Raw genomic sequence first — 16,901 nt, forward strand, 5'->3', positions numbered from 1 at the left:
GTTGTTTTCAGCCTCTGCCGCCTCAATATATGAGTACATGAACACATAAACATAATCTCTAGAACTGCTCTGAGTCACTTCATGAGCATTTTACTTATTTTGAGAAAACTATCGTCATATCATATACAAAGAGACACCAATGTTTCAAAAAGACACCAATGTTTCAGGAGTTTAGTACACAGAATAGGACACATTATTAGATAGTAAATATTTTTTATTTAACTTTTTTTCCCCAAACCATTGTTAGATGCAATGTTTCCTGTAGTTATGCAAATATTTGGTTTCAAAAAAGTAAACTATTTCTTATGATTTTAAATCTGCATTGAACTTCAGATCAATCTCAAAGTAAAAGTAACCTTACCAACACTGCATGTCACCCTGTGTTTGTGGCTCTTTTTGAGGATGTAAGACATGAAGCCAACCTCTCAGCCAGGTAAGAAAACCCTGAGAGCACATAAATAATATTTCACATTACTAAGCAACTGTGTGCTCATACTAGCACCACTACACCCACATTTGATAAAGGAACACGAATGGAACTGCTGGGCAAGAACATATAACTGTTGCATATACTGTAAAAGTTGTAGGTGTTTAAATCCAGACAAATAAATGTTCACGGTGTGTACTGGATTCATATTAGAATATTTCGGATGCAGTCTTAAAAGGGCATTATACTAAGGGAGATTATGCATTAAGTTATAGTGTGGTTCTGATAAATATGACACATCTACTATGACTTTACAGGGCTTATAGGGCTTTTTTCCACTACCTTCTTTACAGATCCTGCTCATGTAAAGCGATATGACCAGTGACAGTTTTCTTATCCATGCATATTCTTAATGAGCCATTAAGTTAGCTGTTGCAATCAAAAAAAAAAATCTTATAAGTTTGCATATTCATTATATGTACACCTAAATTAGTACTGCGTACATAATATAACCTAATTCAAAAGTGTACAATTATGTTTTTAATAATTAAACAGAAAGATTAGCACTGTTAGAGAGCTAATTTTTGGGTTTAACTTACCTCTCATAATCAGTCATAGTAACATTGTCTTATCCAAATGGGTGCTCTAATGATCTATTGTACCCGAGACATCCTACAACACACCGCACATAATATTTTCTGTGATCGACTATTTTGACCTGGCCTATTCATCACGTATCGCATCGACGGTCGATTAATGTAGACTAGGGATTGTGCTAGTCGTTTAACCGGAGCTGAAACAAATCGAGGATGATATCTTTTTCTTAGCTATAAACTTGAAAAGTATTCCACAGGTTGTGGCCTTTGGCAGGTAACGTACATTTTATTTAAACATTTATCTGTAATATACATTGACAAAACGCGCCCATATTTGTTTATCTTAAGCTTTGGTAATGAGCTTAGCGTATGTTATTAGCTGCTTTAGCTCCAAACGAAAAATAATAACATTAAAATAGCAGCATTATATCAGGCTTATTATGTGCACTTCAAACTGTATATTGCCATCGAGGCGAGGTTACATAGATGAACAAAACTCCCCCCCCCCTTTTATCATATTTTTTATGATAATATTGTTTATCATATTGTACCTGTTTTTGGTTGCTTGTATAAAGGAAATTACTGGTCTGGAGCTTTAATTTAGGTTGAATTTAATTTAAAAACAGGCATAAAAGTTTAAATGTTCAATATCTGCCATAATATAAAAACAATAATCAAAACCTGTTACCAAATGTGTATATGGGTGCACTGCTAGAAAATAACATATAGTATATCTCATTTTATAAATCTGCTCTAATTTGGATGTTCTAACGTAGTCTAGAATGAATGAATAAATAAATAATTAAATAAATAAATTTGGATGTGTGGGTAACCCAGAATTTCTATCACTGCATGCCTGCAAATTACATAGTTATTTATTTATACCTAATTTATGTTTCATGATCAAACTTTCCATTTTGATCTATAGATTGAAGTCTAAAATGATTAAATTGTAAGTTTGAGTTTTAGTGTGAATGCAGTTTTTTCATTTAAAAAAATAGACAAAACAACAAAACTAATTATCAGAATTTGTGCAATAATGCATCCCTTAAAAATATTTTTTTGTCTTATGTTTTAACATTCAGCAGAGAAACGGTATGCATACCATACTTATTTATTTTTATGTGTAAAAAAAAAAGTATCCTTAATGTGCTAAATGCTCTTAGATCAATTCAGATCAGTTTATAAAAAACAACAACAATCTACACTATAGATTAAAAAGTGATAGCATATATTTTTTTTTCTATTTTCCTTTTATGTCTAAAAAAATACATCTAAAAATAAACATCTGGGTGGAGAAGGAGAGACTGTGTTACTCAGTCTTAATTTACAGCTGTCAGATCTTAAATTAGAATAGAGAAATGAGAGGGGAGAGCCATACTTTTTATCCACTATAGTGGATGGATTTGCAGGTAGTCTGTTCTTAAAAGATAGACTTACAAAGACTAGATACAATTATTTATTATCAAGTCAACCAATAAATGCCACTATTTGGTGGATTTTTTAAAAAACAATGTTGTACTGCTGTGCCTTCAACAGGAAACAATAGTTATCAATAGGTAACGAACCTTGTTTGATATATTGTTTAATAAGTAAACATTTTTATGTAACAGCCAGTTTTTCACAAGTGAGAAATATGCAGTATTTTATGTTAACACACAAAATACTGTTAGACATCACCATGAAACAAACATGAAAATGTGTGACTATTTAGATCAGGGGTGCCCAAACTCGGTCCTGGAGGGCCGGTGTCCTGCAGAGTTTAGATCCAGCTTGCCTCAACACACCTGCCTGGAAGTTTCTAGTATGCCTAGTAAGACCTTGATTGGCTGCTTCAGGTGAGTTTGATTAGGGTTGGAGCTAAACTCTGCAGGACACTGGCCCTCCAGGACCGAGTTTGGGCACCCCTGATTTAGATGTTCATCAAATCACTTGCATTGATAGTGTTCCTTTGGAAGTTGACTGAGACCTATTGTAGGCCTTCATCCACTTATTTGGTGAATGCACTTACTGAGCAGTCGCGCCAGAGTACATTTTAATCTAACCAAACCTGCCAAGTGTAAACAAACCCAGTTAATCTCTAAAAAGACCTGAACATTTGCCAAATTTATACTGGGTGAATTAGACAAGATGTCTAGATGTATGTGTCCGGGAAACTCTGAAATCTGCAAAAGCAAGTTTGGCAGGATCAGAGGATTTAAACATTTGTTTTTATCTCAGATATCTAGTTTTCATAAAGCACAAATAGACTTTTGCTGTGCGTTGTTGCTGTGGTTTATATTTTTGTAGCGCCTTTCTAAAAGTCAAGGCTGCTTTACAAAGTTATAAAAAATTGACAGATAGCAAACAAAGTACAATTCACAGACTAAAATCTCTAAGAGAGCAAATTAAGTTCACTGTGCTTAATTGGTGTTTACCAGGTTTCTGTGAGCAACATCAACAGAGATAAGGTCCCGGAGAAAAGTTCTTTTACCAGTTAATAAACGAATGTTTGTAGCGCAAAATAGCCATTGCTAATGGTTGGATGAATAGCCATTAGCCATTGTTAATATAACACTAGCAAAATAGCCTTTGTTGATGTAATCGGTTAAAAGTCATCTTTAATGTTATGTTTTTTCAGGATGTCAGGATGGCAAGTGGCCCTGGCTTGCCGGACAGCCTGGTGCTGGAAATCTTCTTGCATCTCCCTCATAAGGCAGTGCTGAGCGCAGGGTTCACCTGTCGTCAGTGGTTTGCTGTGTCGCGGGATGAATTCCTCTGGAAGGAGCTCTTCTACAACTACTACTGCATCCCACGCTTGGTGCCTCGCCACCCTGGTACTGCAGCTGGAGCTGAACTTTTATATAAACTGCATCATAGGCAATGAATTCATGTGTAAAATAAATAAGCACACACCTTCACATCTGTGGCCAAAAGTGTTTATTTTGCGAAAACAAAGTGGAATACATGTGGCCTTTTACTACTAATCCACTAAGTAGTAAAAGACATGTGACGGTGCTTAAATTTTGCCACTTTCTTACCCTCTTCATGTATGAGTGCCGCACTGTGGCAGCACTACCTGCACCTTTTGAAAGTAACTGCTTTTCCTGCGTGTGTGCAGCGGCTGAGTCGTGGTACAGGGAGTTCAAGCGGCTGTATGACTGCATTCCCTGTGTGGAGGTTCAGACTCTGAAGGAGCATCATGATCAGGTCCTGCATTTGGCTTTCTCTCACCGTGGACATCGCTTCTCTTCCTGCTCCAAAGACTGTACCGTTAAGGTAAGACTGCCTACTGTTCGCTTCATAAAGATGAAAACAAGATTAAATTTTCTGCATATGCCAGTAATAATAACATGCAATCTCTATGGTTATATGCAAAAAAAAAAAAGAACATCTGGATAGTTGGCATGTCACAGTACTGCATAACACGGATGTTGTTCCACAAAATCTTTTATAATCCTAATAATTATTCAACCTAATTTGACATCATATTAATAAATTGATTAATTAAATGTTCCTAGCACAAATGAGGACAGGTTATGCATTTAACAATTTTTCAAAGCAAATAATAGCAATTCTAACAAGGTCAGTGACATGACAATTAATTTTTTGTTCCAGATATATTACCAAAAAATGCTATTCATATATGACTTAACTTCTGATATTATAATGAAGAAAAACAATTCTTTGAAACAAAACCTTTTACATGTTGATAATCATAGAGAGAATCCAAGCAGACTGTCATGACGGTGTGTTGGGGTCAAAAATAACAGATAATTTGACATTTTTGTGTCAGGCAATGTTAGGCCCTGTCCACACGAACGCGGGTATTTTCAAAACCGCAGCTTTTTCTCATGCTCTTGAGAGTGCTTCATATTATGCGTTTGCGTTTTCATGTGGACAGAGATTTTTTTAAAAACAGAAGGATAAACTCTGTTTATAAAAATACCAGTGTACGTGTGGACATGGCCTTAGTTTAGGTTATGAAATGTTATGTGGTGCCACACCCAAAAAAAAGTAATGATATTTTAGTTATGATAATTCATAAGTTATGATATTTGTAGAAAATACATTTTACCTTGAAAAATATTTGTAAGATTTTGAAAATAATGGTTTTGATGTGCACATTCACGTTTCAGGTTGCAAGGAAATATATTTTACTTGACATTTTAAGTGTTATTAAACTTAAATATTTGTTAATTTTTTTTTTTTTATTAATGGTTTTTACAGCAAGATGAAACAAACATGAAACAAAAAAACATTTTACTTTACATTTGTCTTTAAGACTTTTTTATTTGCCTTTTCTAAAACCACAGTTCCCCATATGCATATAAAACATTTAAAGGAGACCTATTATGCCCCTTTTTACAATATGTAATATAAGTCTCAGGTGTCCCCAGAATGTGTCTGTGAAGTTTCAGATCAAAATACCCCACAGATCATTTATTATATCATTTTGAAAATGCCTATTTTGTAGGGCTGGGCGATATGGCCAAAAAATTATCACGGTAATTTTTCTTCATAACAGTCGATAACGATAATTATCACGATAAATGTCAAATTTTATTTCTTTCAAGTTTAAAGGCAGATTTTTTTCTCCAATGTGAAAGTTGCAAAAACCAGACGGTTAATTCAGGGTGGCCGCGGCGGGTCCTTAAAAAGTCTTACAATGTCTTAAATAAAGTTTTCCTAAAATAAGGCCTTAAAAAGTCTTAAAATGTCTTAAATTCAGATTCAGTAGGTCTTAAATATTTTTGGTCACATTACCACAAAAATTTCTCCAGTCTGACGGACCCAGTGAGTGTCCATCAAGAGTACCTTTTCCCCCCTGCTGTAGTTACCGCGTCATCAGAGAGAATTGCGGTTACAGAATACATTAATTCTTTACACTTTTCCAGTCATTTTTCCTTATCAAAATAAATACCTTAATAGAAAAAAAAAATGTCTTAATTCTGCATGTTCTAATAAGTAATATTGTTTCAAATCAAGAAACAGGTTTGTGTTGCCTGATAATATTAATAATCTAACATTTTTTTGTCTCTTAGAAATACACATTTGATAGTAGCTTGAGTTAGGATGCAGATGTAGATTTATGTTCATTATCAAAGTCAGTAATATCTATAAAAAATTGTAGCAATCTCATTTATATATGGTGAAATTTAATTATTCTGACTGTTTTAGTTTTTTTTTTTTAACCATTGGTCTTCCATAGTAGCATACACTTAGATCATGATAATCAATTAAAACCACAAATATAGCACCTCAATACCATGGTAAAAATATGGTAATATGGCTTCTAGGTATTTGTATGAAAAACAGTAGTCTAAATGCATTTATAAACGCATAAACGCTATAGCTTAATCACAAAAAGTACTGTAATTATATTCCATTACTCATCCTTCAATACATTTAATACATGACTGTCTACATTAATAAAAATATAATAAAATTCGACACGAATACCCACATTTCTGACACAATACCATGGTGCAGTTAGTGCTACAGTAAATCTATGGTAAATGATGGCGATTTGTAGATTAAAAAGCCTTCTGACTGTATCGTTGCTCACAGTGTTTCTCCTGTTTGTCAGCGCTGTATCATCTGGCTGTAAACAGAGTTATTTGTGTTCTTCGCTGAATTCAGGAGCTTCACACTAGATCTGATAGCGCTGTTAAGTGTTCGCGTGATCTAGAATCATCAGCGAGTAACTGCATGAAGCTCGCTCCGCGTCACCGTTTGAACTTTGAGCCGAGCGGATAAACTGTTCGAGTGGCGCGCTTCAAATGACTAGCGCTGTTTAGTTCCGCCTTTGCCGCATAAACATTATATCGAACATTTATCGAACTCTTGTTATCGTATATAGAGGAAATTTATAAAGCACGATAATTATCGTTATCGATTTATCGCCCAGCCCTACTATTTTGAGTGGAAGCAGAAACATGCTGTTTTCGTGCATGTCTCTTTAAATGCAAATGAGCTGTTGCTCCCCGCCCCTTTTTCCAGAATTGGGCTGCTCCTGTCAAATACACACAAGTTTATGTTAAAAACACACAAGTTACAAAAACAGTCTGTTATGCCTGTGAAGATAAACAGCTGGGAAAGAAATTGCATGTTTATTTTAGATCTGTGTGGCAACAGCATAATATACAATAAATAAATCAATAAATCCACTGCTCTCTTGTCTCCTCTGAGGCTGGGACTCTAAATAGTGTTCTGTACTCGTCAATGCAGCCAAAGACAGAACAGCAAGCATGCTTTGCTCGAACTTTCGCTGTGGCGTTAGAACTGGTACACCGTTGTTGCTTGCAAAAACAGAATGGCAGTGCCGTGGGTACAAACTTGCAGATTAAGGGGTGGTAATATTATAAGAAGATCCCGTTTCTATGTCACAGGTGGAGCAAAATTTGAGTGCCTCGTTTTTCACAAGCTTGCAGAAAAAGGCTTTCCAAAAAATGTACTGGGTTGTTCTTTTTCACATTTTTGGGTTGGTAGATACACTGGGGACCCAATTATACCACTTAAACATGGAAAAAGTCAAATTTTCACAATATGTCACCTTTAGACTAAGTTTGATGATAAATAAATATAAAAATATATGATGATATTATTTTGATGATAAATAAATATAAAAATAATGTTATTTGTTATTCACTGAATTCACTGAATAATAAAAATTCACACAATGTGCTTTTACAGGTTTGGGACACGGAACAATCAGATGGCACCATCTCTTTGGTTCACAGCTCCAGCATGCGGCAGTTTAACTGGGGCTACACTCAGTTCTCCCAGTTTAACGCCGATGACACACTGCTGCTGGTGTCAGGGGTATACCTGGGCCCACATCACTCCTCTTCTGGAGAGATTGCAGTCATCAGTTTGGGTAGAGACAGCTGTTACAAACACCAACTGCACACACCCACTGTAAATAGATTTCTGATTGATGTTGGTGTTTTGGATCCGTAGAGAACTACACTCTGCTGTCCCGTGTGAGAAATAAGCCATATGATGTGTTCGGCTGCTGGCTGAATGAGACTCACCTAATCTCTGGTAACCTGCACTGGATTGGCAACATGACCTCCTGCTCTGTGCTCTGGCTCAACAAAGCTTTCCAGGTCCAGATGTGTTCATTTCTCTAAGGTCTTAAAGTGATGTGCATAATGTAGTTGATGAATTGAAAAAAAATATTTACTACTGGCCATGAAATATGTTTTTCATTTCATTAAACAATGTTTTACCCAGTGATAAAACAATGTTTTCTGTTCATACCATAGACTTTGTCACAAAAAATATTTCATTTTGGTTAATTAATTATAAGAATCTGTAGCCAAATTAAATATGCCAATAACACACAAAAAAACTAGCTAAACATCTAATGGGTATGGATTTATGTAGCTATTAGATAATAACTACTCACTTGGTGTTACTCCTCTCCATGTTTAGGACATCGAGTCAGAAAATGTGAATGTGGTGAAGCGTCTGTTTAAGATCCAGAACATCAACGCCAGCACTATCCGCACAGTGATGGTGGCCCACTGCCGTCGACACGACTCTCCTGACCTCCTTCTGGACTATGAAGCTCAGTCAAAGGCACAAGCTCAAGCTCAGCGGACACAGCAGCACCAGCCTCTCTTCTTTGATCTGGGAAACACAGACAGTGAAGAGGAGGAGGATGAAGATGAGGGGGATGAGGAGCGAGGAGAAAAAAGAGTGTCAGCACATCCGCCCTCATTTAACCCGCCCAGGATTCAGCATGTTATACATGTAATAACCATAGGGGATCACTGCACCTACATTTTAAGCCACTCAAGATTTTTCTTTTATATATATATATATATATATATATATATATATATATCATTAGGAATTCCATTGTGTTTCCATTTTCAGTTGTAAAGACGTTTTTCCCATGATTACAAGATATAGAATACATTGATCTTCTGGGAAAATGGGAAATGTTTTGTTTAATTTGTTTTCCATTTTTGAAAATGTTCTTCCGCAACAAAAGCATTGGATTGGATATAGTGCAAGTTAAAATCATTAAGTATTGTGCATAGTAATTTTGGATGTGCATCAATCGATGACTGCAAATATTCAAATATTTATCAGTGAAAAAGATCATTTTATCAGCATTTATAAAACATGAAATCTGAATTGACATTTACATAAATGTTCCCTGAGCAGTTCATCTGTGCATGTTAATTGTGGAAACACTTTATAGTTTAGGGACCAATTCTCTCTATTAACTAGTTGCTTATTAGCATGCATATTGGTTGTTTATTAGTTCTTATAAATCACATATTAATGCCTCATTTTGCATGACCATATTTTAGATCCCTTAATCCTACCCCATATCTAAAGAACAACTACTTTACTAGTTACTACTACAAGTAACTATTAATAAGCAGCAAATTAGGAGTTTAATGAGGCAAAAGGTATAGTTAATAGTAAGAATTGATCCCCAAACTAAAGTGTGACCAAAATTGTTTTTAATAAAAATGTAATAACTTGCTCAACTTCTGAAACAACTGCCACAAATGCAGCTGAAATGAAATATACAGCAATCAATATTATAGCAACAGATTAAACACTACTTTCAATAAGCCATGTTTTAAAAACATCTCTTCAGCTGTTATTGTATGTTGTCAGTTATATGTGCAGTTTCTGTATTTGCTGCCATTAGGGTCGTCAGAGCATAGCTGCTCGTGAACGAGAGTTGGAGACAAAGGTGGCCAGGTTGATGGGCAGCAGACGCACCAAAGCTCCTGATCCAAACCTGGTGTCTCCCTCAGCTCCTGGAGAAGGAGAGGACAAGACCTACCTCCTCTTCACCACCGGCAGCCTTACCTACTCGCCTCACCAAATAGGTGAGCATGCGCTTATGTCTCTAATGGGACACTGTATGAATGATTACTTCACCTGCTAATTCCATAAATGCCCGGATTTCTGAATTGCTGTGTTTGTTTGTTTCAGGCATCAAGCGGATAATGCCTGATCAAATGACGACATGTGGTCCTGTGTTGGGAGAGGAGCGCAGTACGGATGAATTCTTCGACTCACTGGATCATGTGATTGACATACACGGCCACATCATTGGCATGGGTCTGTCACCTGACCATAGGTGTGTGTTGTTCAGCGGTAGAGGACTAACTTTGAACTAATGCAGTTTACTCAGCAAGTTCATACAGCCTTTCAAATTCTAAAAAGAGAATCACTTTGTGTACAATATTATCTGTGGTGCTGTGAGTGATTACCAGGATGTTGCTCTTGTGTTTCTATGGGGTGCAAAGTCACACAGTCTTCCTCCAGGGGGCGCAAGCAGGCTTAGAAAGCTTCATCTTTTCATCTTATTAAGGAGCAGTAAGTAATATTGACAGCTAGCCATTAAAATGGGTACTGCAGTCCAAATTCAACACATTGGAGAGTGTTGTTTCTCCCGCCCCCTCTTCCTCAGACTCAGCAGTGTTTCCTAAATACCTGGAAACATGTTACGGTATATTATTCTTAAGTAGAGTCAAAAAATGACATGCAGCACCTTTATAGATACTTATAAAGTGTAATCATTGCAGTCTATTCTTTTCCACTTAATCAGTCGCTACAATGTTTTAAATAAAATGCCTAAAAGGCCATGGAAATCATGGACAACAACTCCTGAAAACCCTGCTGAAATCAAAGTATTATCTTGGAAAATGGCAACCGTGTTTGTCTGTTCACAGGTACTTGTACGTAAACAGTCGAGCGTGGCCAGCAGGCTGTGTGATCTCTGACCCCATGTCCCCTCCACCCATCGCAGAGGAGATAGACCTGCATGTGATTGATCTGAAGAGTCTTAGAGAGGAACGCCGCAGCCTTCGAGCCCACCGGGCCTTCACACCCAACGATGAGTGCTTCTTTATCTTCCTTGACGTCAGCCGAGACTTTGTCGCCAGGTAATTTACAGCCCAGCCACCTGTGCACATTTTATTCGCAGTAGTGAACTGATTTTTTGGCCTGTTAAGTAGTGCTCCGAATAACAGACTTTTGGAATATAGTACATGCTATTAACCAGAGTAAAGATGCACTAAAAGTAATTTCTTCTTAAATCAATTCTTTCACTGGCTGATACAACACTGGTCTTGAACTTTATACTGACAAGCAAATGGCATGGGTGCAGCATCAGGAAAATGTTTTTGAAAAGCAGGCTTTTTTATGTTGTGGGAATCCCATTGAGTGGATTAAATTTGTCAAAGCATTTGAGTGCTTAATAACAGGAATGTTTGCATGACTAATTAAGCTTTTAAGGTCATTGTAAGCTTGTAATTACATTCAGGTTTTGACATGATGAATGCATATATAAAAGGGATTATCTTTTTTTTTTTCAGTCATATCAACAGTGCTAGATGTGGTAGTGAGAGGTACCAGTAAAATATGGCTCCATAGTGTTATTTAAGCCAATAGAAATGACTAGACGAGCTGAAATTCTGCACCAGAATATGAGCAAGAACGTATAAACTCAGGACAACACAATAATACAGCTAGGTGATATGTCTGATATTTTTCAGACCTTTTGATGATATATGTATCTCTATTTAGGCATTGGCTTTGAAATGGCTTTAAAGAGTAGTATTTTTATTTTCGTCCTTTTTCATTTTGCAAGAAGAGAATTTTTGGTGTAAACGATTCTCAAAAACATTTTAATTTACTTCATATAAGTAGGATAATCATTTTAAAATCTATTTAAGGCTGGAATACACTGCATGACAGATTTCACAGAACATTGTGTGGCGTATGTAGAAATCATTGTTTAGTTGCAGCAGATGCCAATCAAACAATAAGCCAGACACTAGGGCATTGCAGTATGTTTATCTTTTTACTCTGCCTTCTACTCCAGTCTCTCACATTTACATACATTCGCATACCGCCATCTAGTGGCTATACATATTCAATTCCTATCACAACATCCACCTGTTTTTCTTGTAAACAATTTCTCTACCACTATTCATAAAGCATCAAACCATCAATCATACATATGATACAAATCTCTTTTTTTTTTTTCACATTTTCTTAGTTTTTTTTTTTTCACAATTATTTTCTTTCTTTCGAACTGGCCAATAAGGCATAAGATGTTCAGAAACCGTTCTCTGATGCAATGGCCAACCTTTTTCTGTAAAGATTCGTATCTGTTTACAGGTTGCATCTAGGGCTTGTTCATATTCAATTCCTATCACAACAGCGTATGACTGGCACAGACTGATTTTTTTTTTTTTTTGGCTTAAAATTATAATTCCATCAAGCCAGAGGGTGTCAAACATGTTTTAATTTGTCTCTCGTCTTTAAGAATATTTGTCAAATATTTGACACTAAATAACTGTTCATTGAACTTATTAATTGAAATGGATTAATTTAACTGATCCACAGAAATGAATTTGAACTTCCCAATTTTGTCCACGTTTTTGTCACAGATGCTATCCAAATATCTCTCTCATACTTACGAGTTGTCATGCATTTTAAAATCATGGCAGCATTCACAATATTGATTATTTTTATATCCTGAACAAAATAATATTGGGTCAAATGTAAATTGCCCTGCCTCACACAGACTAATACTACTAAATAATTTTTTGTACTCATCTGAACCATCATTAAATGCTTGACCAACAAAATATCAAAACTATTGAGTCATAATAACTGCCCAAGAAGTGTTAATTGTCTAATTTATGTAATTGTCTGTGTAGCGGTGCAGAGGACAAGCACGGTTACATCTGGGACCGGCACTACAACATCTGCCTGGCTCGCCTGAAACACGATGACGTGGTCAACTCTGTGGCCTTCAGCCCAGCAGACCAGGAACTGCTGCTGTCTGCCAGCGACGACTCCACCATTAAAGTGTGGCGCTCGCCACGCATGGTGCGCCTCGCCGAGGCACCCCAGCACCCCCCTCGGGCTCGCAAACTGCTCTCCTCCTTGCTTGGCCGCAGAAGTGCTAATCTGAATGGTAAACCCTGACCTGGACCCTGGCGGGCGTAATGCAAGAGGAAAACGCCACAGAAGGACACTCCATGAGCAGAGGGACACGTGAGGTCAAGAAACTGAGGATTCCACAGTGGTCTCTATGAGAAGAACAAGGATACGTGCATTCTTGTGTGGCCCTTTTGCAGGATGTGCCGTGACCAACAGATAACCGGAAGATGAGAAGCAACAAAAGAAAATGGGCTCTTTGGAACTCTATACTGGTGAAAGATCGCTGATGCACATGAAAACGTAGGAGACGGACATTAAGAGGACGTGTGACTTCAAGAGCAAAGAACCAAGGATATTAAGGTCGCATTCATATATACGTGTGTAATTTGAAAGCCCATTTAACCCTGTCATAATGAATGAAGCACATCTGCACGTTTGTAATTTAAGTATTTTGTTGGCACCTTTTTTAGTAGATGTTATACAAGCAACCTGATGATCAGAACAAGGACATGGTCAAAGTATTTAAATCCTAACAGAGAAAAAGCTACGTTCTGCTACAATTTTACAACACAATTGTGTCACTGGTGTTTCATCTCTGTTCCGGTGTTATGTAGAGAAGTTTGATTTAACTTCATTACAGAATGACAATGCAGATGTTTACTCCTGAGCTACCCCATATAGCCTTTATTGAAATCAGTTGTCCATATGGATTGTGTCATGCAGGTTTTAACGATCATACTATATTGAAAATGTAAAAATTCCAAAGGAATTCAAAGCCTTCTTGTTGAACTTTTAGTTTATAAAATCATTTGGTTTTAATAATGCACCTCTGTTATGGTGGCGTATTTATTTTAGATTTATCTAGTATGACATGTTTCAAGAGAATTTGTTTAGGTTGGACCATTAAAAATACCAAAAAGCTGAAGAAAAATAGCTCAAACACCGACCATTACATGTTTATATAGGTGAGCTTTGTGATTTCATAGCACTGAGATACTACGCAGCATCATAAGCATGGTTACCTCACCTCCAGCACTTCACCTTTCTGTGTCATGAGCTCACATTGTTTACCAGCATTAAATATTCAGCAAAAGTGCTCATTTTTGTTATCTCAGATGTCATGAAAAAGTAACTAAAAAATGCTCCCCCATGCCTCACATACATGGTCTACATATGTGAAGCTCAGCTGTGATGTTACTCATATGTATGACTTTAATTTCATTTTGGTTCCTTAAGATTTTATGCACATCAAGTGATTTCAATTTGATCTCCTTGTAATAATGTAGTTTGGAGCATTTGTCTCTGTAGTTGTGAGAACATCAGTCGTTTTATTTTTAACAGACCCGATTCCCTGTGTGACATTTGTTTGAGCTTGTGCATCTGATTTTCCCATCTGCCCTTTGGCTATTTGACATCAGTAGATTTTGTACTGTGGAATGTGTAAAATTTGTTTGGCCCATTAAACAATTTCTCTTTTACCACCAGATGCAGTGTGAATTTCGTAGTGTTTCTATATCCCACGTTTGTATTTTTACTCAAGACTAGGACTGGATTAAATATTCATAACTCTTTAGAGAACACATCATAAGCTGTTTATTGATGTTACAAATGGATATACAGCATTTCAAACAAATCATACAGCATTGAATATATAAGAATTATTAGATACTGAACCCGATGCACTGCTCATATGACAGGAAAAGAAACAAGCAATTTTGCCACACATTGTATTATAGCTCTCTAGTACTGTAAATTCATGCTAATAAAATAAAGTGTAATTAATATCTAAACAAATACTAAAAATACTCACCACTTGAATGATCTGCTATATAATTGATAGATAGAATACAAATCAGTAAATGACAGCTAAATAGTAAAGAATTAAATTTTTAAAAGTGTAACATATTTATCAGATTTTTGATATTTTTTTCCTCTCTCGCTTTTCTCTTTTTCCTCTTTCCACCAAAACAACCATGTTTCTAATATTCCAAGTAACAAGTACTTGGAGTGTTATCTACCAACAGCAGGATTTATACTGCATCTAATTCACCCTTTGACTCAGAAAACATGCTAACCTAGTGTATAATGATGTTACAGAAAAAATGCCGGTACCTTTTATAAGGGTTTGAAGCGGATTAAACATCTACATCTCTTATACTATGAAGCCATTTAATGCTCAAGCCCAAACAAAAAGAGCCGGACCCAAGATCAGATGATGTTTACAAATGGGCCAGTAATACAGTGAATCTATGCACTGGGTAGTCAAGATGTATTTTCAGTCCTGCTAAGGTTTCTGACTTTTTCTAAGTGAGATTGAAAATATTGCAGCCTCATGCACATGCTGTATCCAAGAGCTTGTTTAAAAGAACAAACAACACAATGATTCATTTCTATAAGCTGAATGATTCACACAGCTTCTCGAATAGGTTTCACAGGTTCTCTATTATTAAGCTAGTGAAGTTAGTAAAATAAAAGCAGACTGGTGACTTACATGTAGCTATTTATATACTTACACTATACTTCCAGCAAAAGTGTTCAAGCCCCTAAACACGTGTTTAAAGATGCATTTAGCATCCTGATGACATCCCATATTTAACAGCATGAAAATAACTGCTACAAGTACAGTATATGCATAAAATAACCAAACCTTAATGTCAAGGAACATGTAAGTCATATTTCTGTATTGCATACAATACTAAAAGAAGGTATAGTTAAAATATTAAAATATAATGTGTACTAATGTGTATTATATAAATATGTATTATAATAAATATTGTGTTTTAAATATTGAGTTATATTGAGTGTGGAAGTCTGTTTGAGCACAGCCACTCCATACATGCACATAATATTGCTATAATTTAATTTATATTTCTCCAAATAATCAATATATAAATATAATGTTATTATCATTTATATTATTATTTATATTATATCATATTTAAATTGTTTGGCTTCCGCAGCTGAGATATAATAATAATAATAATAATAATAATAATAATATCATCAATTATTATTATTATGAGTAATTCCAATGCTTTATAAGCCGGTGAGGTCGACTATGGCTTTAATAAATATGGTGTCATCTCTCAGATATGAGCTTTTGCCTGCCAGCTTGGCTAGAGGGCAGAAGAGAGGACAACCACTGGCTATGTTCATCTCACTGATGGGTCTCTGGAAGGATGTGGAGCTCACGTCAGGTCTAAAAGCATCAATGATGTGCTCTCTGTTGTTCTGGTCCAACAACATCAATGTCACCTGGAAGGAAAGAACAGGAGAGTGCCAGGAATTACAATCCATGTGATGCCAAGCTCATGTTCTGAAAGCCTGTTTCACACTGGATTGCGTAAGCAGTAAGCAGAGTGGAGGCAGCACAGGAGCTGTTTGCATGCAGAGCAGGAGCAGCACGCCTTCACACTGACAGCTGAACTGCAGTGTACTGCAAATACAGAGGAGTATCTTCCATTGGGTTTTTCAGGTGTTCTCCTCTGACCACGTGCTTTTATTGATGGGCAGCATATTTTGCTGTGATGCGAACGTATTCCCTTCCTACTGTCCCGCACACATATGCATATAACATGCTGTGTACAGGTGCATCTCAATAAATTAGAATGTTGTGGAAAAGTTCATTCATTTCAGTAATTCAACTCAAATTGTGATACTCGTGTATTAAATAAATTCAATACACACAGACTGAAGTATTTACATGAGAAAAGTCATCTTTACGTTATAAAAGTTTTAATCCTTTAAAACAGGCCATTGAAGTTTGGTCAGAAACTCCTGCCAAAACAAAAGCTCATCATAAACAGCTTTTCTATGAGCTAAAGAGGGCAATACTTAAATATAGAAGGTGCACAGTGTCATTCACACTAACACTAAACCCTGTCATGGTGACACACGATACTGAAATAATGCAATAAACATTAATTTAACAACATTAGATGTAAGATTAAACCCTAATGTAC

The 16,901-nt window shown here is 36.2% G+C and overlaps 2 protein-coding genes across 4 annotated transcripts in view; one reads left to right on the forward strand and one right to left on the reverse strand.

The window, feature by feature from the left end:
- Nucleotides 1–1,200: 1,200 nt before the first annotated feature.
- On the forward strand, nucleotides 1,201–13,690 carry LOC107746474 (F-box/WD repeat-containing protein 5-like). The gene is made up of 10 exons (XM_016560697.1): nucleotides 1,201–1,297; nucleotides 3,644–3,839; nucleotides 4,124–4,281; nucleotides 7,699–7,882; nucleotides 7,966–8,114; nucleotides 8,443–8,763; nucleotides 9,683–9,866; nucleotides 9,973–10,120; nucleotides 10,716–10,928; nucleotides 12,714–13,690. Exons 2-10 carry the CDS (start codon nucleotides 3,653–3,655, stop codon nucleotides 12,982–12,984), a joined length of 1,815 nt encoding a protein of 604 aa, XP_016416183.1. The 5' UTR covers nucleotides 1,201–1,297; nucleotides 3,644–3,652; the 3' UTR covers nucleotides 12,985–13,690.
- Nucleotides 13,691–15,920: 2,230 nt separating this feature from the next.
- The window catches only part of LOC107746475 (TNF receptor-associated factor 2-like), a 55,397-nt gene continuing 54,416 nt past the window's right edge, over nucleotides 15,921–16,901 (reverse strand). For all 3 annotated transcript variants that reach the window (XM_016560698.1, XM_016560699.1, XM_016560701.1), the window contains one exon: nucleotides 15,921–16,194. In XM_016560698.1, the coding sequence (XP_016416184.1) occupies nucleotides 15,976–16,194 (219 nt within the window). In that variant the 3' untranslated portion in view covers nucleotides 15,921–15,975. The remainder of the gene's footprint in view (nucleotides 16,195–16,901) is intronic.

This window comes from Sinocyclocheilus rhinocerous, unplaced genomic scaffold (genome assembly GCF_001515625.1).
Source record: "Sinocyclocheilus rhinocerous isolate Xijiao unplaced genomic scaffold, SAMN03320098_v1.1 scaffold739, whole genome shotgun sequence".
Classification (NCBI taxonomy): domain Eukaryota; kingdom Metazoa; phylum Chordata; class Actinopteri; order Cypriniformes; family Cyprinidae; genus Sinocyclocheilus; species Sinocyclocheilus rhinocerous.